General features: G+C 39.2%; 1 protein-coding gene across 1 annotated transcript in view; it reads right to left on the bottom strand.

Annotated features, from left to right (window-relative positions):
- Positions 1–24,584, bottom strand: part of DNAH6 (dynein axonemal heavy chain 6) — a 283,212-nt gene that overhangs the window by 141,555 nt on the left and 117,073 nt on the right. The window contains exons 25-33 of the mRNA XM_024743950.1: positions 22,604–22,768; positions 22,406–22,519; positions 20,906–21,031; positions 20,665–20,820; positions 20,217–20,378; positions 12,548–12,685; positions 9,289–9,456; positions 7,293–7,441; positions 5,833–5,940 (exon numbers count right to left, since the gene is read on the bottom strand). Of these exons, the coding sequence (XP_024599718.1) occupies positions 5,833–5,940; positions 7,293–7,441; positions 9,289–9,456; positions 12,548–12,685; positions 20,217–20,378; positions 20,665–20,820; positions 20,906–21,031; positions 22,406–22,519; positions 22,604–22,768 (1,286 nt within the window). The remainder of the gene's footprint in view (positions 1–5,832; positions 5,941–7,292; positions 7,442–9,288; positions 9,457–12,547; positions 12,686–20,216; positions 20,379–20,664; positions 20,821–20,905; positions 21,032–22,405; positions 22,520–22,603; positions 22,769–24,584) is intronic.

Below are 24,584 nucleotides of genomic sequence, written 5' to 3'. Positions count from 1 at the left end.
GCCAATGGACTAAATGCTTCAGTAAAAAAGATATAGGGTGGCTGATTGGATACAAAAACAAGACCCATCTATGTGCTGCTTACAAGAGACTCACTTCAGAGCTAAAGACACACACAGACTGAAAGTTAGGGGATGGAAAAAGATGTTTCATGTAAATGGAAATGACAAGAAAGCTGGGGTAGCAATACTCAGGCAAAATAGACTTTAAAACAAAGTCTATAACAAGCACTATAGAAGGACATTATTAATGATAAAAGGGTCAATAAAAGAAGAGCATGTTACACTCATTAACATATATGCACCCAATACAGGAGCACCTAAATATTCAAAGAAAATGTTAACAGATATAAAGGGAGGTATTGCCAATAATACAATAATAGTAGGGGATTTTAATACCTCACTTATATCAATGGACAGATCATGCAGACCAAAAACAACAACAACAACAAGGACACAGTTGTCTTAAATGACACATTAGACCAGTTGGACTTACAGATATCTACAGGACACTCATCCAGAAACAGCAGAATACACATTCTTTTCAAGAGCACATGCAATATTCTCCAAGATTGATCATGTGCTAGGTCACAAAAATAAGTCTCAACAAATTTAAGAGGACAGAAATTATATCAGGCATATTTTCCTGATCACAATGATATAAAACTAGAAATCAATTACAGGAAGAAAAATGGGAAAAACACAAACTCATGGAGACTAAACAACATGCTAATAAGAAAGCAATGGGTCAATGAAGAAAGCAAAGAGGAAATCAGAAAATACCTTGAGGCAAATGAAAATAAAAAAAATAACTTTCCAAAATCTATGGGATACAACAAAAGCAGTTCTAAAGGGGAGGTTTATAGTGATACGGGCAAGAAAAAATCTCAAATAAACAACCTAACCTACCATCTAAATAAATTAGAAAAAGGAGAAGAAATGAAGCCCAAAGTCAGCAGAAGGAAGGAAGTAATAAATATCAGAGAGGAAATAAATATAATTGAAAAAATAAACAAACAATAGAAAAGATCAATGAAACCAAGAGCTGTTTCTTTCAAAAGATTAAAAAAAATTGATAAATCTTTAGCCAGGTTCACTAAGGGAGAAGATAGAGGAACCAAATAAAAAAATAAGAAATGAAAGAGAGGAATATACAACTGATCTCACAGAGATACAAAAAATCATAAGAGAATGCTATTAACAATTACATGCCAATAAACTGGACAATGTAGAAGAAATGGACAAATTTCTAGAAACATATAATCTTCCAAGACAGAATCAGGATGAAATAGACAACATAAACAGACTGATCACTAGATGTGAAATTGAATATGTAATTAAAAAAAAATCTTGCTACAAAAAAAAGTCCAGGACCAGATGGCTTCATGGGGGAATTCTATCAAACATACACAGAAGAGCTAATAGCTATCTTTCTCATACTATTCAAAAAAGTTGAAGAGGAGGGAACAGTCACAAATTCATTCTATGAGGCCACTATTACATGATACCAAAACTAGACAAAGACACTAAAAAAAAAAAAGAAAATTACAAACCAATACTTCTGATAATATACATGCAAAAATTCTCAATGATACATCATTTTTTTGTTGTTGTTGTTTGTTTTGTTGTTGTTTTCTTTAACATCTTTAGTGGAGTATAATTGCCTTACAATGGTGTGTTAGTTTCTGCTTTATAACAATGATCAAGTTGGATTTATTCCAGGAAGGCAAGAATGGTTTGATATTTGCAATTCAATCAATGTGATACACCATATTAACAAAAAAAGAGGAAGAATAAAAATCACATGATCATCTCAATAGCCACAATAAAAGCATTTGACAAAATTCAAAATCCATTCACGATAAAAACTCTCAAGAAACTGGATATAGAGGGAACATATCTCAATATACTAAAAGCCATTTATGACAAACCCACAGCTAACATCATACTCAATGGTGAAAAGCTGAACACTTTTATTTTAAAATCACAACAAGATAAGTATGCCCACTCCTGCCACTTTTATTCAACATAGTATTGGGAGTCTTAGTCACAGCAATCAGATAAGAAATAGAAATAAAAGGAATCCAAATTAGAAAGAAGGAAGTAAAAATGTCACTTTCTGCAGATGACATCATATTATATATAGAAAATCCTAAAGACATAACCAAAAATCTACTAGAGCTCATCAATGAATTTGGTAAAGGTGCAGGATACAAAATCAATATACAGAAACACATTGCATTTCTATACACTAACAACAATCTACTGGAAAGAGAAATTAAGAAAATAATCCCAATTACAATCACATGAAAAAGAATAAAATATCTAGGAATAAACCTACCTAAGGAGGTAAAAGACCTGTACTCAGAAAACTATAAGAAACTGATGAAAGAAATTGAAGAAGACACAACAGATGGAAAGATATATCATGCTCATGGATTACGAGAATCAACACTGTTAAAATGACCATATTACCCCAAGGCAATCTATAGATTCAATGCAATCTCTCTCAAAATACCAATGGCATTTTTTCACAGAAATAGAACAAATAGTTTTATGAGTTGTATGGAAACACAAAAGAGCCTAAATAGCCAAAATAATCTTGAGAAAGAAGAAAAGACCTGTAGGTATCACACTCCCTGACTTTAGATTATATTAAAAAACTACAATAAACAAAACAGTATGGTACTGGCACAAAAACAAACTCATAGATCAATGAAACAGGATAGCTCAGAAATAAACCCACACACTTATGGTCAATTAATCTATAACAAAAGAGGCAAGAATATACAATGGCAAAAGACAGTCTCTTCAATAAGTGGTGCAGGGAAAACTGGACAGCTACATGTAAAACAATGAAATTAGAACATTTTCTCACACCATATAAAAAATGAACTCAAAATGGATTAAAGACAAAAATGTAAGACTGGAAACCATTAAAATCCTAGAAGAAAACATAGGCAGAACACTCTTTGACATAAATTGTAGCAATATTTTTTGGATTTGTCTCTAAGGCAAAGGAAACAAAACCAAAAATAAACAAATGGGACCTACTTAAATTTAAAAGTTTTTGCACAGCAAAGGAAACCATCAACAAAATGAAAAGACAATGGGAGAATATTTGCAAATGATAAGGGGTTAATATCCAAAATATATAAATAGCTCATACAACACAATATCAAACAAACAAACAACCCAATTAAAAAATGGGCAGAAGACCTGAATAGACATTTTTCCAAAGAAGACATACAGATGGCCAACTGGCACATGAAAATATGCTCAATATCATTACTCATCAGAGAAATGCCAATCTAAACCACAATGAGATATCACTTCACACCTGTCAGAATGGCAACCAACAAAAAGACCACAAACAACAAATGTTGGCAAGGATGTGGAGAAAAGGGAACACTTCTATGCTCTTGGTGGGAAACTGGTGCAGCCAACTATGGAAAATAGTACGGAGGGTCCTTAAAAAACCAAAAATAGAACTACCATATTATCCAGCAATTCCACTCCTGGGTATAAATCCAAAGAAGATGAAAACACTAATTTGAAAAGATACTTGTACCTCAATATTCACAGCAATATTATTTACAATAACCAAGGTATGGAAGCAACCTAAGTGTCCACCAACAGATGGATGGATAAAGATTTGGTATGTATATATGTTGGAATATTACTCAGCCATAAAAAGAATAAAATTTTGCCATTTGCAACAACGTGGATAGATCTGGAGGGTATTATGCTTCGTGAAATAAGTCATACAGAGAAAGATAAATACCTTATGTTATCACTTATATATGGAATCTAAAAAATAAAACAAACTAGTGAATATAACAAAAGAAATAGACTCAAAGATATAGGGAACAAACGAGTGGTTGTCAGTGGTGAGAGGGAAGGGGGAGGGGCAAGATAGGGGTAGGGGATGAAGAAGTACAAACTACTCTGTATAAAACAAATAAACTACAAGGATATATTGTTCAGCACAAGGAATATAGCCAATATTTTATAATAAATTTAAATGGAGTATAATCTATAAAAATATTGAATCACTATGCTGTACACCTGAAACTAATGCAATATTGTAAATCAACTATACGTCGATAAAAAAAGAACAAGGAAAAAAAGGTACTAGATGAAAATATAAGGGATGAATTTTACAACACTGTGTTAAGAAAGTCTACCTCAAAAAGATAAAAATTCTATAACTTAAAAAAGTTGATAAAGTGAAAAAATAAAAACAAGCAAAAATCAAACTTCTGTGAGGCAAAAGCCTTTAAACATAAAGAGTGAGTGATAGACTTAGAGAATATTTCCAATTTTTATACCAGATAAAGTTTATGATTTCCCACAAATTGCTAAGTAAAAGAGCACAATAGAATAATGCTCTAAGAATAATAAATATAAATGAGTAATGAACATAAGAAATGATGCTCAGTGGTACTAATAATTAAAGTAATGTACATAAAATAGGCTACTATTTTGGTATCTCTCCCTCCAAAACATATAAAGGGATATGAGCATTTTCATAAAACTGTTTATATAAATGTAAAATGTCTTTGGAGGACTTATTGATAGGATCTATCTAAATTTGTAACGTCCATATCCCATGATCTAGGAAATGTACTTCCTAGAATCTCACTCATAGCAATATCATAATTGTGCAAACATAACTGTATAGAAATTTTCATCATGTTCTGCCAAAAGTGAGTAGACACATGTTCTGGGTAACAGGGGATCTGATAGTGGATAAAGGCAAAGAGAATCCCCAGCAAGGTCATAAATGGGCATCCCACGATGACAGATATGCACCAGGGGTAATGGGCAACCAGTGTAGATCAGAGAGGAGGATGAGGGCTCCAAGGAGACAAATTCAAGAGAATATTTTGTATGATTGAAGGTCGTTTTTGTTTTTGTTTTTAGGAGATTTATATTCTGGCAGAATTTGAAACATTTATACAAAAGTAGGTAAAAGGAATAAAAAACAAAAATTAAGATAATATATGAAGGGAAGATGAAAAGCTAGATAATTTAATAACAAGGGAAAGATAGTGCAGCTTTGGGTAACATTTATATTTCTATAATAAATTATGGATATCCTGAATATTTAGCTCCAGTTATATTGTAACATGACTACACAGAGAGGATGGGTGGAGGGGGAGAAGTGCGTGTGCCTACCCTCATCTCTCTGTTAGTAACTTAATAGATAACATCTAAAATGGAAAAGTCATGAGATGGCATCAACGTGGTACTAAACAATATGGAGGTTGTTGTAGAGCAGAAACTAGCACACCATTGTAAAGCAATTATACTCCAATAAAGATGTTAAAAAAATATGGAGGGAAATAGGAAAGAACGAATGAATGAACTGAAAAATGATTGCCTTCGGGAAGTGGGACTTGGTGAAGGGCAGGGAACTGTTGTTTTTCATGAGAGTAACTTATAATAGCATTTTATTTTTAAAACCACATACTTATGTGACTTGGATAAACATAAAACTAAATAATAAAAGTAGAAATAGATAAAAGCAATCACATTTATGTGGGGGCCCAAATCTGCTTCTTTTGAGTCAGGAATTTCTCTGAGGTCAGGAGTTTGTAACCAAATGCTAATTTGCATAGCATACAGCTTGGTGATCAGAATTTTGAAAAAAAATAAACGATTGGATTGAGGCTAAAACTTTAGTATCTTTATTTAAACTAGTATTTTAAAAATTGCAATAGGTGTCTCTAGAAAAGATGATACCTTGTTAGAGGCAGACATATCTGAAGATAAACTATGCTTTACCTCTACACAGTAGCTATGCTTTATCTGTCACACCTAGAAATTTACCTGAATAGAACAGCATCATCTGTTAGGAATTTTGGTAAGTTAGAGTCTCGTAAAGCTCTTATCAATACCACATCTTCACTTAGGTCTGGGTTCTCTCTTTTTAAAGACCTAAATTTAAAGGAATAATTCAGATGACTTTGCAAGAACATAACATGGAACTTGATTTTCCAAACCTGTGGGTCGGGGATTCTGCTTGCAGAAAGCTGTGGAGGGCACGCCACTGCAGATTCCTGCTGGAAGGAGGGTACCATTTTCCCTTGCATGCCCAGTGTCCATCTCCAAGAGAGCACACGGACAAGTCAGGCACAGGCTACATAGCCTTGAGGAGAATGACAAGGACATTTTCTCAAACTCCCCCCATCAATCCAGACTTTATCCAACCTGTATTTACAGTTCCCTGAATACATCATGATGATTCATATCCCCGTGACTCCCTTTTCTCTTATCCCAGAATGCTCTGCTTTGGTCTTTTGCTGGCTCTTATTTTTCTTTCAAAATCCAGCTCAGACATTCCCTCCTCTAGAAAGTCCCTCCATCCCCTGCCAACAAACCCAGGGCACAGTCCCATGGTTGCCCTCACACATTATATTCTAGGTGACTGCTCCTTTGTCTGTCTCGCCCGTGGGCTGTAGTTCTGTTCTCTGAATACAAGCGTGTCTCAACTCCTTAGTATCCCTCTTCCTTTAATGGCAATCCTATAAAGAGGAGAAATACTGTATCTAGGAGGTTGAAAGAAGGAACAGAGGGTAGAAAGGCAGGGAGATTTGTGCAGAAGCCTGGGGTACAGGAGCCAGGCAGAAGGGGTCCTGTGTGGGTGGAGCTTGAGCCAGCGAGTCACGGCCTGAGAAGATAGATTCCCTCAGAGACTCTGGACAAGCTGGGGATGCCACAGGTGGGCATGTCAAGAGGTTATAAAGAGAGAAGCTGGGGCCTGAGAAAAGACTCTTGCTCTACTAGGAACTAGAAAGAAGCTCAGCCTTGGACCAAACTGTAAAGAGAGAGGGGGCGTCTAGGATAAAAGCTTGGACTGCGGATGGAATGATGAAACTGAAGTACGCTTTGTCAGGTGATGTGTATGACTTAATTAGTGTATCTGCGTAACAAACTGTATGTCTTTTAAGTCTCATCATCCTACCTCATGGTGGTAAAGCCTTTTGTACACTGAAACCCATTGTATGTGACGAGTTCAGGGGAAACAAAAGTTACCCAAAGCCTAGTGGAGACTTAGGTTTGGTCTGGGGGCAGCTATGTTGGTTCTCACAGTGAAGAACCTTGGGATGAAGAGAGATGCCCCATTTCACTGTGGCAGGGGGGTGTCAAGGTAATCATGATGACAACAGCAGCAGCTAACATTTATTAATCACTTGCTATGTTGTTTTAAGAGCCATCTGTGAATTACTCATGAAATGCAAGTGATGACATGGTTGGAAACTTGACTCTTGCCCACTTTGGTTTCTTACCCAGCCATGACCAGTACAGACTTCACGGCTCTCATGCCAAAGTCATAGTGATCCTGCTGAGAGAGCTGTTCACTGCAAAGCTTATACATCTGAGTCATTTTTCTTGCTAATATTTTACTGGATTCAAATCCTTCAGAATATAAAATTACCTAGAATGGGAAAATATAATGCAGTGCCTATTATGTTATATTGATAACAACATATTAGCATAATACCAATGTATTCAAAATCTACTTTAGGTATTATATTGTATCTCTCCAAGTTGTTATACCCTTTAACAAGGAGATGTAAAGATTGAAGGGAAAAATGTTTTGTGCCACAAGGTGGAAGGTGGGATATTATATGGGGATGTCTGAGCTTCCCTGATCTGACAGTGTCAGTGATGCACTCCCTTTAGGCTCCCTGGGAGTCAAGGGAAGCTACACAAAGATTTGCAGCCTCTCCCCTGCCCTAGGAAGCCACCTTGCCTCTGACAAGTTTCTGCACCCTTGGTTAAACAAATCAGTGATGATACGTGGAGGTGGGTACGGACACTTCCTTCAATCCATAATCTACTCAAATCACTGCAGTTGGCCTTGGAATTGTGATTTGAGATAATGCAGAGACTTCATACTGGTGTCTGTTTTTTTCATTCCTCTATCACTACCTATTAGCACAGTACTCTGTGCACTGCAGGTGATTAAAAATATTTACTGATGACAGACCCTGATTCATTTAATCTGTAACAGCAATAGGAATAGCACTCAGAAGACTGGATTTTTAAATTTCTCCAGTTAATTACTGAGTAATATAACAATAGGACAAAACGTGAGATGTGAACACAACGTTGGACTGAGTTCCAAACCTGGTTTTCTTCCTACCAGTTTTGGACAGTGAGCAAGTCATTTATTGTTCTATCCAGAGAGGGGTCTGGAGTGAAGATGCCACCTGCTTTAACTGCCCACCACCCCACCTTACCCACAGAGGACACTGGGGGACTCATGAGATGCTGTAGGCATTATACTAATAAAAGCTGTACTTTTTCTAATGATAGGATTTGGCATGGTCTATTCTATTCTTAGGCAATTACTTTTAATTCATGTAGAGGAATATTTTAAATTAGCTGTTGTCAGGAATTTATCAGCCACAGGAGTAATATGTGCTTTCTGAGAAGCTCCGTTCGAAAAGGGGTAGCATCCCTTGCTGTGAAATATAGCACCGAGCATGAGGGGCCTTCCGGAGTCCTGTAAACATCCTATATATTGGTCTTGGTGATCACACAGGTGAATACATGTGTAAGGAATCACTCTGTTGTACCCTTATGATCTGTGCCCTTTACTATATATAAATTATGCCTCGGTAAAAAGTGCCAAGAAAAATACATATACAATTTAATACACTGGGTGTTAACTAGTATGAAGAAACAAAAAAACAGTTTAAATAGAAAGATTCCTAGATAGATACAGAAGGAACAAATGCAATCATAAATAATTAGCTTATTAATGTTGCTATTTCTTGACTAAGTTGATACAGACTAGAAACAAATCCCTGCCCTCCATCATTAGTGATTAGTATTGCTTTTACTTAACATCCCTTGACTCTAATAAAAAAAAAATAATGCAGCGAGAGAAGTGAGAATAATACAGTCTTTTTAGAATAATCTAGACATTTTAATTCCTAGAGACAAACTGATGAACCCCAATGAACTGGCTAATTATACTTACTTATTCATTCCAGTTTTGGGGGCTTACTATATTCCAGATACCATCCTGGGCTTTAGGGATATAGCAGCTGCACACATACACACAAACACACATGCACACACACACACACACACACATACACACAGAACAAAACATTCTATGTGGTAACGATCATATCTACACACTTAAGAGGAAACAATACTGTATAACCTTGGCTAGACTGCATTCATAAGGGAAACTTTCTACCACAATAATCAAATACCAAATAAAAGAAACAAGCTTAAGTTTTTGCTGCTTTATAATGTGAAGCTCACCTCTGCAATCAATGCATAATTTGGAACCATCATCGCAAAGGGTCTAAACAGGGCTTTCAAATTATCTGGCAACTCGGTTCTGCCTGCATATCCAGGATTCATTGTGATGAAGGCTGCACAAGTCATAACCAACTTTATTTCCCGCCCCTCAAATATGAATCTAGAGAGCTGTTGAAGGGAAAGAGAAAATATAAGTTAACACGTCCCCCGACATCTGTAAATTCTTTCCCATAATTACTACTCGAGTACAAAACTTGTGTAACATGCATTCAAGCAAAGACTACTGAATTCTGCTGTTGGGAATGTTTCGCTCCTGATTCTGTCCTACCCACTCCCAATCTCTTCCGGGCTACGTGCTTCCTGCTCTCTGCCTTCCTGCCCCTGCCTTGTCCCAGGTGTCTCCGCCTTCCTGGCCAGACCTGTAATCTTCTAGGCCTCAACATCTTGTGCTGAGACTCCTCAATTCAACTTAGATTTAATGGCCACTAAACCTTCTCCGCCACTACCTTCTGGAGTCCCTAAGAAATTCGAATCTGATCTTAGTCCTTGAGTGGTTGAGGCCCACTGTTAGAGTCACTGGAATTACCCCTTCACTTTCATTCAATAGCAAACACCCGTTGAGCATCTGTGCCAGGCAGGCAATGGGTTAGGAATGGGCGCAGTGCAATCGATGCTACAGTGGAGGTGTGTGCAGAGCCCGCAGGGAGCAAAGCTCATAGGAGAAGCAGGGAAGCCTGTGTCAGACCCAGAGAATGAAGAGGGCATTTCCCATAGATGAACAGGGCAGCCATTCCAGTCAAAGGGAACAAGAACAAGAAACAGCATTGCATTTTCAGGGAATGGCCAGCTATTCACTTTGCTAAAGGGAAAAGTTCTAGGAGGAAAGTGTAAGTAGGCTGGGGCCTGAGCATCATAAGTTTTGCATGCTCGGCTAAAAAATTTAGATTTTGTTCCATGGATGGGCAGAAACAGAGAGTTTTGAGCAGAGTGATAGGAACAAAGATGGCATTGGACAGGTTAGACAAACTACAGACAGGGGGACCAGTAGGGAGCGTTACTGGGGAGATGAGGAGAGCCAGAATTAGGGAGTTCTTATTGGAGATGAGAGCAATCTATTTTTTTTTTTTGGTTTTTCTGCACTATACAAATCATTCTTCCGCCACAACCATGCCCAACAGCTACACTGACCTCTCTCTTTTCTTTCTTTCTTTTTTTTTTTTTTTGGCGGTACGTGGGCCTCTCACTGTTGTGGCCTCTCCCGTTGCGGAGCACAGGCTCCAGACGCGCAGGCTCAGCGGCCATGGGTCACGGGCCCAGCCGCTCTGCGGCATGTGGGATCTTCCCGGACCGGGGCACGAACCCACGTCCCCTGCCTGCATCGGCAGGCGGACTCTCAACCACTGCGCCACCAGGGAAGCCCCGAGAGAGATCTATTGAATGGACTTGGTGATGGCTTAGATTCTGGGGTTGATAGCAATGGGAAAAATTCAAGACGAATTCCAGAATTCTAGGTGGGTGACTGAATGAAGGCACTATATTCAGTCACAAAGAATACAGGGGAAGACCATGATGGAGGTGGGGTGATGTGTCATAGCCTGGAGGAGAAAGTGCTGGACCCCACAAGTGGAGACCCCAGTCCTGCTGCTGTTTAATGGCTTTTGTGTTATTCAAACCTGTAAATTGCTGTGCTTTAGTTTCTTCACGTATTCTAGGGGACGTATTCTACTCCAACTATCTCCTCTGACCACTGGCAAAGTCAAGGGTGAGATTTGGTTAGTCTCAGATGTCCTCCTACTTTCCTTTCACCTCACATGGTTGCCCTCCAGTTGGCAATGCTTCAAGGCTGCCTGCGTTCTCTCTGGTTCCTTCTCCCTTGCTCCTGAGGCTTTGCTAAGCATGCTAAGCACTCAGGATGATGATAATGACTGACATTATGTTATATCTGGTGGTCCCTGATTTTAATGTGGGTCTCCTGGAGGGTGTGTAGTTGGAGGAGCGTGGACCCCACGGTCACACAGATTTAGATGTGTGTCTTGGTTCTATGTTGTTCCCAGAAATGTTTTAATGTCTCTGAATCTTTTTGACCTGTAGCTTGGGAAAACGCCATCTACTTCACACTGGTTTGGTGTGAAGATGAAATAAGTGTAAAGTACAATGACGTGTACAATTTAGTAGCTGGTAAAAGTCCAATTTCTGTTTTCTTTTTACTTGTTCTATAATATGCTTTTTTGTAGAGGCAATAAAATATTTAACAGCTCTTTAGCAGTGCACTTTCCGATGAGAATGGCTCTTGTCCCTAGAGCGGGAGCTGGGTCCAGAGGCCCCTTTGGTATGTCAGGATGAACCCTTGTGGCTGGATCCTGAGGAGGTCTGAGACTTTTCAGGTAGGGGCCAAGGTAATGGTGGGGACCTTCCAGGGGCTCGAGGCAGTGACTATTTAAATATTAAACAACTGGCAAGTCTGTTCTGGTTTGTACTGGCTGAACATCAATCTGCCCTTTGGTGACTTCATGACATAATCTCACAAGGTCAACACAGAGTGGTAGGGGACTTGGTCCCATCTTTCACTGCCATCACCTTCCCAGTACAAAACCCTTCTCCAGGAACATGCTCATATGGGCTAAATCAGATTTTAAATAGTGAGGCCATTTTAATATCTTCACCTGGCCCTATACTCCTTGGCTTTTCCAGTCCAGTGAGTTCTGGAGAGTCAGGGTTCCCCTGGGTTTTCCAGGACTCCTCTCTCATTTTTCTACCAGCAATAGACTGAGACTAGGGGTCATGAGGAAGGCAGTAGAGCCTAGATAAGGCAGCATTAGAGAAACCTAGCAGAGAAGTATATGTCAAAGGCAAGAATAAGAAAGGTGAGGAGGAAAAGAGAGGTGGAGGAGAAAGGGACAGGGAGTACAAGAGTGTGTGTGTGTGTGTGTGTGTGTGTGTGTGTGTGTGTGTGCGCGCGCATGTGCACGTGTGTTGAGGGTGGGAAGAACAAGGTTCCATGAGGGCAGGGACTGAGTCTCACCAACTCTGTATCCTCAGGTCCCAGCACGATGTCTGCCATACAGTTGTTTCTCTGTGTTGCCTGGATGAGCAATTATTCATCCAACTAAGTCCCATGGCTGTAATACTCACCAATGACACTGGAAACTTGGAATACATAGGCTAAAGTCAGCACTGTCCTTCCTAAGATGCAACATGCTGTAAATTCATTATGAAGTTAAGAAACGTGATCTCCACAGACAACTGACCAGCGCCTTACCTTTGCAGCTTTGGCATTCCTGATGGTAATGAGCTGCTGTGCGATGACTGACAAAACTTCTATGTCAATTCGGTTAAATTCATCAAAGCAGCACCAGGCCCCTGACTGTGCCAGACCACTGAAAAAGCGCCCCATCATCTGAAATCAAAATACATTCAACTATATATTGTAGAGTTGAACTCTTTCAAAAGTTAAATTTTGAGCTGAAATAGTAAAAGGAAAATAGGTGGTATCTGGAAATCAGCAATGGTGTTATGTGAATCCTGGTCTTATGTCAGAAGTTAACACCTTTCTCTAAGAGGAAATATCTTTTTGTCTTCTCTATAAATGATCTGAAGCTAATTTTTATTTTTAAATAAAATGACAATCTGACCAATTTTCCTATTTTTTCATAACCTCTGTTCACCTATGTAAATACTTCACAGGTTCCCAAAGAAACTAACACCTAGAATAGACACACTCAATGACTTAAGAAAACCTTGAAAAACTTTACTGGTAGAAGCTTTCATCATCTTTACCAGGTACTACACATGGCGGACAACAAACAGGAACCACTGAGCAGAAGCACAGCTGCACAGGGTAATGGTTGTTAATTTCTTCTACAGCAGAATCTTAATGGTGGAGGAGAATGAATATGTACTTGTGGCTATCTACACAGGAAAGTTCCTTAAGAGACTTGAATTTTGGGTTAAGCATTTTTACAAATATTTCATTATACGATCTCTTTAAAAATAGAGCTAATGTTTTTTTGTTTGTTTCAAGATGGTCAACTGAGCATATACTGCTACCATCCCTTCCTCCTAAATGCCCATGAATGACAGAAAGGTAGAACTCTCTCCATTTCTGTATCTACACTTATACCTGTACCTGTTTGATAAAAGTATAATGGAAGGGAAACCAGCAGGAGGAAGAAAGTTTTGAAAAAAAAATCTTGGAAGATGGAAAGTACATAGATACAGATTATTCAACTGAGAAGGGCAGAATGCAGGCCCAAGACAGAGGGAATGAAGAATTGCCCTTCAGGGGGGTCTCCAAGAAACTCCGAACCCAACAGAAATACATGCAAGAAAAGCAGACACAGGTCCCAGGGTGATCCTTGGGAATTAGCCAAAGATGAGTACTTGGAAAGATCAGGTTTGTGGGTCCTTCCATTCTCTGTCCTTCCCTCTCCTTATTCCAAGTAGAGTAAACAGGGCTCTTAAGGCTGGCAGTGCTGACACTCTCCCTCCAGCCTAAAACCCAAGGACTGCCTTTTAGAGAAAGGGGGAGGTCTGTCTTCGGGAGATATAAGGAGATATTGGAAGAAGACATTAGGCTTGGGAGATAAGGAAAGCAGAGATGAAAAAGATAGATGATTTCAGACCTCCACTTTACTCAACTGAGAGTCAAAAGGATAGACAGCTCCATCCAAGAGTGAAACCCACTTAACTTCACTACTAGAAGAAAAATCCTTATTATTTTGGCATTTATAAAATGTTTCTGGCTTCCTGGCTGCCCATGCCCACACACTGTATGGGGAAGCCTGCTAACCAAACATCCTACACTCCCACAGAGATCACGGGAGCTTTTTCATTTAAGGCAGGGACCTTTTGAGGAAACAATTCGTTCTCACTAATCAACTCAGTGCTCACTTAAGAACTAAGTAGCAAAAGTCAACATACATTTGAGAAACATCACCATCAAGGAAGAGAGAAGAAGAATAAACTAAATGAGCAACCCTGAAGAAAATGGAGGTAATTTGGAAAACAAAAGAAAAGATTTAAAAATTCAAATGGAACCCTCAGAGAGATTTTAGAGGAAATTGCATTCCTATCATAAAACAAGATGCTCAAATAAAGAATTAGTGAGAGATAAGAAATAATCCCTGGAAATTAATCATATTATAGTCAAGATTACAAAAATGAAATAGATAGACTAAACAACAGAATGGATAAGACTAAAGAAGAAGCTGGTCTTATGGATGACAAAGCTGAGGAGCTCCTTCATATTGTAGAGCAATGGTTTCATTCCCCGGGTGGTGGGGGGTACAAGAAGACTTCTCAAAGGATATTAATGGGACAGAAGTTTTAAAAGAAGAAAATTCCAGGTCAAATGGGACTATATCAAACTGAAAACTTTCTGTACATCAAAGGAAGCCATCAACAAAATGAAAAGGCAACCTAAGGAATAGAAGAACATATTTGCAAATCATATATCTGATAAGGGGTTAATATCTAAAATTTATAAAGACATCATACAACTCAATAGGAAAACAAACAAACCAATTTCAAAATGGGCAAAGACACTTTTCTGAAGAAGACACATAAATAAATTGTCAACAGGTACCCCGAAAGATACTCAACGTCACTAATCATCAGAGAAATACAAATCAAGACCACAGTGAGACGTCACCTTACACCTGTTAGAATGTCCATTATCAAGAAGACAAGAAATGACAGGTGTGGTGAGGATGTGAAGAAAAGGGAACCCCTGTGCACTGTTGGTGGGAATGTAAATTGGTGCAGCCACTATGGAAAACATTATGAAGGTTCTTCAGAAAATTAAAAACACAAGTGCCATGTTATTCAGCAATTCTACTTCTGGGTATTTACCCAAAGAAAATGAAAATCACTAACTTAAAAATATATCTGCATCCCCATGTTCATTGAAGCATTATTTACCATAACCAAGACATGGAAACAACCTAAGTTTCCAACAATGGATGAATGGATAAAGAAAATGTGCTGTGATATATATATCACATTTGTGACAATATGTAATGGATGGACCTCAAGGGTATTATGCTAGGTGAAATAAGTCAGACAAATACTGTATGATATCACTACTATGTGGAATCTAAAAAAAACATGAACTCAAAGACATAGAAAACATATTGGTGGTGATGGATGTTAACTAAACTTACTGTAATCATTTTGGAATACATACATATAACAAATCATTATGTTGTACATGTAAAACTAATATAATATGTCAATTACATCTCAATTTTAAAAATTCCAGATCTTTATCTTCAATATGGGTTCTTTGCTAAAGTTTCTCTCTCTATAGCATGCCTGCAGTCAATGCCCATAGCTTTAATTCAAAAAGAGTCATGTACCAAAATGTTCATTGCAGCTCTATTTACAATAGCCAGGACATGGAAGCAACCTAAATGTCCATCAACAGATGAATGGATAAAGAAGATGTGGCACATATATACAATGGAATATTACTCAGTCATAAAAAGAAATGAAATCGAGTTATTTGTGGTGAGGTGGATGGACCTAGAGTCTGTCATACAGAGTGAAGTAAGTCAGAAAGAGAAAAACACCGTATGCTAACACATATATATGGAATCTAAGAAAGAAAAAAACAAGGTCATGAAGAACCTAGGGGTAAGACGGGAATAAAGACACAGACCTACTAGAGCATGGACTTGAGGATGTGGGGAGGGGGAGGGGTAGGCTGTGACGAGGTGAGAGAGAGGCATGGACATATATACACTACCAAATGTAAAGTGGATAGCTAGTGGGAAGCAGCCGCGTAGCACAGGGAGATCAGCTAGGTGGTTTGTGACCATCTAGAGGGGTGGGATAGGGAGCGTGGGAGGGAGGGAGACACAGGAGGGAAGAGATATGGGAACATATGTATATGTATAACTGATTCACTTTGTTATAAAGCAGAAACTAACACACCATTGTAAAGCAATTATACTCCAATAAAGATGTTAAAAAACAAAAAGACCGCTGGAACTCATCCATGGTAAAAAAAAATTGGGTTTATTGCTTATTGCAATAAGGGAGACCACAGACCATGGGAAACCATGAGATGTCTCAGTAAAAGAACATTAAAAGGATTTCTTATAGACAAGTTTGAGGAAGGTTCAATGAAGCAGGGTATTGCTCTATGTATTAGTTTTGAAGGGCGATTGTAACAAATGACTATAAACTAGGTGGCTTAAAACAACAGAATTTTTTTCTTGCATAGTTCTGGAGTCTATAAGTCTAAAATCAAGGTGTTGGCCAAGCCATACTCACTCTGAAAGTCCTAGGGCAGTATTCTTCCTCATCTCTTCATAGCTTTTCATGTTTGCAGCCAATGCTGAGTGTTCCTTGGCTCACCTCCTGTGTATATTCACATGGCCTTCTCCTCTCTGTGTGTCTATAACCGAATCTTCCTCTTCTTACAAATCCACTAATTATTGGATTAGGGCTCATCCAGGTCCAGTAAGACCTCAGCTTAGCTTGGTTGTATCTGCAGAGACCCTACTTCCAAATCAGGTCAGATTTACAGGTTATCAGTCATTAAGACTTGAACATGCCTTTTTAGGGGACACCACGTCACTCTAAATTTTTGTTGGCAGAAAGCTGAGGTGATTCTCTGATGGGTATCATAATAACATCTATCTAGGAGTCTATAGGGCAGTGTGGCTCAAGGTGTCAGTAAAGATGTAGCAGTTACTCCATTTAGTGGAGAGAGGAGGATATTCGGTCATTTTTGTGGTTTGGACAGAGTTCTTGTTTGTGTCTGTTCTCAGATTTGATTATGGTGTGGTTTTTGTCTCACGGCATCAGGGGCACAAAGTGACCAAGTTTGACGTTGGTGGTCTATGAAGCTGTCTGAGTTCAACTGGAGAAGCACAGAGTCTGTTTGAACCTGGCCAGCTCCCAACTGATAGCGGTCAGGGGCTAATTTCTCCCCCGCACCTCTTTTTGAAAGACACTAATTGTGTAGCAATTGATTAACCATTAAAAAAGAATTTTTGGAGGTATTTCTGCCATTTTAATTTTGATGCTTTATACTTTAAAAGAACTTTTTGTATCAGAGTATTTCAAACGTACACAAGAGGTAAAAGAAGGTGCTCAGTTTAACAATCATCAACATTTTGCTCTTTTTAAAATACTTCCAACACTTTATGCTGTTGTTGGAGTATTTTAAAACAAGCCCCAGACATCATTAGTATTTCATCACAGATTCTGTAATGTGTAAGAACCTAAAAACAGAACAAAACAAAACAAACCAATACCATTAACACATTCAAACAAAAATCAAGTAATTGGTTTTACCAAAACCCAAGTAATTCCTTGATGTCATCTAACAACAGTTCATGTTCAATTTTCCACAATGGTCCTAAAATGATCCTTTTACAGTAGGATAAGGACGCAAACAAGGTCCAAACACTGCTTAATGTGTCTTTTTTTTTATCATCTTTATTGGAGTATAATTGCTTTTCAATGTTGTGTTAGTTTCTGCTGTATAACAAAGTGAATCAGCCATACATATACATATATCCACATATCTCCTCCCTCTTGCATCTCCCTCACACCCTCCCTATCCCACCCTTCTAGGTGGTCGCAAAGCACTGAGCTGTTCTCCCTGTGCTATGCCGCTGCTTCCCACTAGCTATCTATCTTATGGTTAATGTGTCTTTTAATCTCTTTAAATTTATAACAGTTCTCTGCATCCTCCCCCCTTTATGCAATTTATTTTTTAAAGGTCTATAGGTTATTTTCCCTTTGGAATTTCTTGCATTCCATATTTGGCTGATTGAATTCTTGTGGTTAACATGTTTCTCTACCTTATATACTTCTTGAAAGCTGTATTTAAATCTAGACACTTAATTAAATTCATTAGTTTGAGGTTTAAAAATTTCTGAACAGGAATAATTCAGATTGTGTACCAAAGAAGATACATGTTTCCTGGTTGTCTCAAATTCAGTGATTTTTTTATTTTTTATTTTAAGAGGTTTTTTTTTTTTAATGTGGTACGCGGGCCTCTCACTGTTGTGGCCTCTCCCGTTGCAGAGCACAGGCTCCGGACGCGCAGGCTCAGCGGCCATGGCTCCCGGGCCTAGCCGCTCCGCGGCATATGGGATCTTCCCGGACCGGGGCACGAACCCATTTCCCCTGCATCGGCAGGTGGACTCTCAACCACTGCACCACCAGGGAAGCCCCTTCAGTGATGTTTTGATTGACCAATGGATAATTAGCCTGATCCATCCATTACAAACCTTCCAATTAATCTTTTAATGTGGTTTTAGCAAAGTTGATCATTACCAGATCTATTAATTTTTTAGAGTTTGCAAAATAGTAATTTCTAATATTATCCCTCTGCATGTATTAGCTGGGATTCTTCTATAAAGAATTATCCTCATCAACTTTTTTTATTGAGGTACTGTTGACTTACAATATTACATTACTTTTAGGTATACAGAATAGTGATTCAATATTTTTATAGATTATACTATGTATAGTTGTTTGGGAAAATAGTTATTTTTCTTAAAAAGTGTGTTTATGCTAACATGTAATGAATTTATTATGGTTATTTTAAAACAAATAAATATGTTTATTTTACTTTATTTAAAAGAAAGCCTGTTTATTTAAAATTTATTTATTTTTGACTGCGTTGGGTCTTCGCTGCTGCACGCAGGGTTTCTCTAGTTGTGGCAAGCGGGGGCTCCTCTTTGTTGTAGTGCGTGGGCTTCTCATTGCAGTGGCTTCTCTTGTTGCGCAGCACAGGCTCCAGGCGCATGGGCTTCAGCAGTTGTGGAGTGTGGGCTCAGCAGTAGTGGCTTGCGGGCTCTAGAGTGCAGGCTCATTAGTTGTGGCGCGCGGGCTTAGCTGCTCCACGGCATGTGGGATCTTCCTAGACCAGGGCTCGAACCTGTGTCCCCTGCACTGGCAGGTGGATTCTTAACCACTGCGCCACCAGGGAAATCCCCCCCCCCAAAATATTTTAAATGCAATTTAAATTTCTAACATGGTGTATATCAATAGATGTAATCCATACATATAAACAAAAACTTTCTGGAAGTCTCAATAATTGTTTTTTTAAGATTTTTTTTGATGTGGGCCATTTTTTAAAGTCTTTATTGAATTTGTTACAATATTGCTTCTGTTTTATGTTTTGGTTTTTTGGCCATGAGGCATGTGGGATCTTAGCTCCCCGACCAGGGATCAAACCCGCACCCCCTGCATTGGAAGGCGAAGTCTTAAGCACTGGACTTCCAGGGAAGTCCCAGGTCTCAATAACTTCTTTTTTTTTTTTTTTTTGGTACACGGGCCTCTCACTGCTGTGGCCTCTCCCATTGCGGAGCGCAGGCTCAGCGGCATGGCTCACGGGCCTAGCCGCTCCGCGGCATGTGGGATCTTCCCAGACCGGGGCACGAACCTGTGTCCCCTGCATCGGCAGGCGGACTCTCAACCACTGCGCCACCAGGGAAGCCCTCAATAAATTTTAAGAGTGAAAAATTCTGATAACTACTCAATGAAAAATCTTACCGTGAATTCTCACCTCCTACATGTTTCATTTTCAATACGTAACTCTGAATACGTAACACCGCACATTTCAGTACGTAACTCATCCCTTCCTGTAAGCTTATTCCTTGTTCCTAGATTTCCCTGCTATTCTGTCTTGTATCTCATCTCCCCTCTTTCTACCTACTGACACGAACAGGTCTTTAATCTCACCACCACTTGACCAATCCTCCCCTGGCCTTGATTCCTAACTGGCCCACTCGGATTGCCTTGTGTTGACTCTCCTCTCTTGCTCTATTTATTCTACTTTAATCATTCCTTGCCCCACTAGTTTTCCCTAGCTTGCCATCACCCCTTTCTCTCCTTTTGTTATGTCATGTTGCAAATAGAGAAAGCCACATAAAACACTTAGTGCTCAGATGCCAGGACCGTACCTTGTAGTCCAAACCATCGGAGCAGTTAAAGACCACACACTGGATGGCGAGAGCTTTTGCAAGGTCTTTGGTAGTCTCAGTTTTCCCCGTGCCAGCAGGACCAGCTGGTGCGCCTCCCAGGTCGAGCTGCAAAGCCCCCATGAGGCAAAGGTAGCAGCGATCCTGAAGAAATTTATCAAATTGTCATTATTGAAGGGAACTGACTCTGGCCACAAATTCATAAGTCCTTTCCTTTCTATAGCAGGAGGGTCATTATTTTTTTATGAAAGGTTCTATAGCAATTGAAATATACTAAAAAATCCAGGCACATGATCAAAAAGTGGAAATCTCTGCTTTACAAAGATGTATTCATGGCAAGTCCTTTCGAGGGTTAATGGTAGGAGGAAACTTTTCAGAACTATTTTGGTGGGGAAAAAGCAGTAATGAACCTAAATGATCAGTAACTTACCGTGAGAGGAGTAATAACTAATCTTGGGCATGCACCCAAATACTCATAGCCATAAGTATACTGAGAGAGCGCCATCCTCGCCACACAATTGTCCAGGTCTATATCCCAATAATAGCGCAGTTGTCTCTGCCAGTCAAAGGACTCAACTACCTCTACCTACATAAGTGATGACAATGATACACATATTAGATGCATTAATTTCAGAAAGAAATATATGATTTTATTTAAGTGAAAGAGTTACCTTGGCTTGAACAAGTTCAGTGACTATGTCTCTTGCATGTACATCAATAGTAATTAAGGCAGTTATGATGTTTCTGTGTAATTTAGGAAGAGTGCCTCGGACTATTGCAGCCAGGGCATTTAATCTCTAAAAATTAAAAAAAAATGTGATATAAAATTTTCAAAAATCAGCTTACATATATATCTTTTTACTCTTAAATTTGGAATAGGCATTTTTCGAAACTATCTATAAAATTAGATACCTATAAAATTAGATCGTTTTGACAAATGTCTATTCCAAATTTAGTGAGAATCTGTAATTCTGTGACCCAGGACAACAGTTTAACTTATTTAATTCCTATAAGGCTTCTGTGAAATACAGTACTATCTTTACCCCAGTTTCACATTAGAGGAAACTGAGGGTCACAGAGGGTAAGGAAATTGACATAGTTATCAAGTAGCAAAAATTACACTTGAGTAGACATTTGCCTCAAGGAAAGCCCATGCTCTTAACCACCATGTCATGATGTCTCTAGAGAAGAAGGTTCTCCTTAAAAATCTAATGTGATTAAGGTAGTACACTTCATTTTCAGGGATAGGTTTTTTTTTTTTTTTTTTTTGGTGGGGGAGGGGGGAATAGTCAGAAATCCTGAGCATTTAAACCAAGCCAATGATTGATTAAACGAAAGCATTTTTTGATAGATTGAGTTCCTGATTTTCACATAAATGGTTAAATCTTTTTCAGAGAAGGGCAGTGCCTCTGAAAGCCTTAAACTGTTGTGCTGATTTTTCACTCAGGCTGACCCTGATCAGGGGCCACCTCTACAAAGAGGTCAATGGGACTTTCCTTAGCAAGTCTTTTCTCTGGGGCTCTTTGAGTTGAAATTCTATCGAGGACCTTCATGAGAGAGGATTTTTCCTATTTCAAGAAGGTTGTTTCCTCCTTTTTCTGTTTTAAGGGTGAGTCTTTAAAAATGCAACATTGCTTGGAAGTAGAATTGAATTTGGAGTTAAAGATGTGGCCTGGCTGTAAAGTTGCATTTCCCAACAATAGCTCAAAAATTTGTGTAGAATGGTATTTAATTCATTCAATTATTTATTGCTTTATTGATAGTTGCCTGAGGCTTCTATAAAACAGTAGAAAAGCACATGTTGGGCCTAAGAATAGAAATGGCACAAATCCTGTGGTTTTCCGGGATTGAATCCACTTCTAGGAGAGAGATCAGGACCCAGGATAACATTTCTTCTTAAAGGTGGCAAACCATTATAATCCTGACATTTTCCTCTTGAGTTACGCTTTCCTTCTATTTTTAATATTCATATACATACTACACAAACATCAGGGTAGTGTCGCTGAGAAAACTTGAACAGAAATAGTTTTAGTGAGAAGCCCAAAGCTTTGGATGTCATGTCAGAGGCTTACAATTTCTGAAGTAGTGAATTTGCATTAACCACGCCAATAAAAGCCACTGGGACCATCTGGCACGGCACTATGTTCGATGTCACCCTGCCGTAATCTCACCTCAAAGTTTACTTTTTCAAAAGCTTCCAGGGCCTCTAAATGATTACCGTCTTCTCTTTCCAAACACTCCGTCAAATCGCGGCACCACATGATTTGAGAAATGGTCAGTATCACCTGCATGGAAACACCTTTCTTCAGTGTGTGATGCATCTCACCCAAACAGGATCCAGAGGCGGAGATTTAAGGAGTGTAAGTTACTTGAGAAGGGTGGCCGGCGATCACCCATACTGTCCTCGGTTTCCCCAGATAGTCAGCAATGGCAGCTTTGCACAGGCGACGCAGAGACGTGACCATGGCTTCTTCCACTTTGCCCAGCCACTCCTCCACGTTGCCTCGGGCCTTGAGGCCTTTCCCCAGGCTCACCTGGAAGATAATCAGACTGTGATAACATGTAGGCTGTACACTCTGTGTACTTTGTAACGGAACCCTGAGCTAGGTAAACATGGAAGCCTGAACATGAACACTGGCACTTCTACTGATACATACTCTACCCCTCTCTTTACACCGCCCCTCTCCCCCGGCCCCACTTGGTGCTTTATTTCACTGCTTCCCTTTGGAGCCAACTCCCAGAAAGAGGAGTTTATGTGCACTAAATGAATTCCTCCACTTTTTTCCCTTACTTCCTGCCATCTGATTTTTGGCCCCAACCACTCCTCTAAATCTGTTCAGGTCATTAAGGTGACCAGTGCTCTCCCAATCATCCAGTCCAATCGACGCTTTAAAACCCTTTTCATATTTATTTCTTGGACTACCAATGACCTGACTGCCCTGGTTGTCTGGGCTTCTGCATCTGCTCTTCTTCTACACTCCCTTTAAATGTCATGTTTTCCCTGGATCCTAGCCTAGGCCTTCCCCTTTCTCTTTTGCACTAGTGATGAACAAATTCTTTTGCAAGAGGATCAATTTAGGACAAGTAAAAAAATTTCTTTATTGAGGTATAGTTGATTTACAATATTATATTAGTTTCACATGTACAACATAATGATTCAATATTTTTATAGATTATACTCCATTTAAAGTTGTTACAAAATAATGGCTGTATTTCCCTGTGCTGGACAATATATCCTTGCTGCTTATTTATTTTATACATAGTAGTTGGTAACTCTTAATCCCCTACCCCTATCTTGCCCCTCCCCCTCCCCTCTCCCCACTGGTAACCACGAGTTTGTTCTTTATACCTGTGAATCTGTTTCTGGTTTGTTATATTCACTAGTTTGTATTACTTTTTAGATTCCATATATAAGTGAAAACATGCAGTATTTGTCTTTCTCTGTCTGATTTATTTCACTTAGCATAAAACCCTCCAGGTCCACCTATGTTGTGGCAAATGGCAAAATTTTATTCTTTTTTATGGCTGAGTAATATTCCATTGTATACATATACCATGTCCTCTTTATCCATCCATCTGTTGGTGGACACTTAGGTTGCTCCCATGTCTTGGCTATTGTGAATAATGCTGCTATGAGCATTGGGTGCATGTGTAGGACAAGAAAAATGTCTATGGGCTCCTTCCAATCCCATAGATACACTACTGTGCTCTACCTGGACTGAAATCCTTGGCATTTCCCTGCACAATTTCTCTGTATGGAATGCTGTCCCTCCCATGTCTCCTCTCCACCTTCCTTGGCTGCCTGTGTGTGTGTATGTGTGATTCTCCTCTGTCTGGCCACTTGAATCCCCACAGTCTACTAATGCATTCACTTGCTTGGTGTTTACAGGCACTGTGCCGGGCCCCGGAGAGGCTGCTGCCAAACAATGACAACTAATACTTCATAGCACCCGCTCAGTACTGTTCTAAGTAATTTACATACACACTTGAAAATCCCCAGCAACTCATTAATCAGGCAGTATTACTAATCCTTGTTTTACAGATTGGGAGTGGAATCCATGTGTCCGGGCAGTAGAACTAGCTCTTAACCACCCTACTCTTGTTCCCCTTATGAAGAGTTAAGACCTGGCTCCAGTACTTTCTACCCTGTTCCCAAGAACAGAGCTTCTGTTACTGCATTTTCTGTGGGGCTTTTCAATTGTTTGACTATGTCTCTGCTAGACTTTGAGTTCTTCGAGGGCAAGAATTTTATCGTTGATTATCTTTGAAATTGCTGAGCCGGCAGAAGACCAGATCACAGTAGCACTTGATGAATGTTTAGCTGATGCTGAATAAACCTCTACCCTCCAC

This window comes from Neophocaena asiaeorientalis, unplaced genomic scaffold (assembly GCF_003031525.2).
Source record: "Neophocaena asiaeorientalis asiaeorientalis breed wild unplaced genomic scaffold, Neophocaena_asiaeorientalis_V1.1 scaffold114, whole genome shotgun sequence".
In the NCBI taxonomy this organism is placed as follows: domain Eukaryota; kingdom Metazoa; phylum Chordata; class Mammalia; order Artiodactyla; family Phocoenidae; genus Neophocaena; species Neophocaena asiaeorientalis.
Note: the sequence above shows the minus strand (reverse complement) of the source record. Positions and strands in the feature narration are given on the sequence as shown.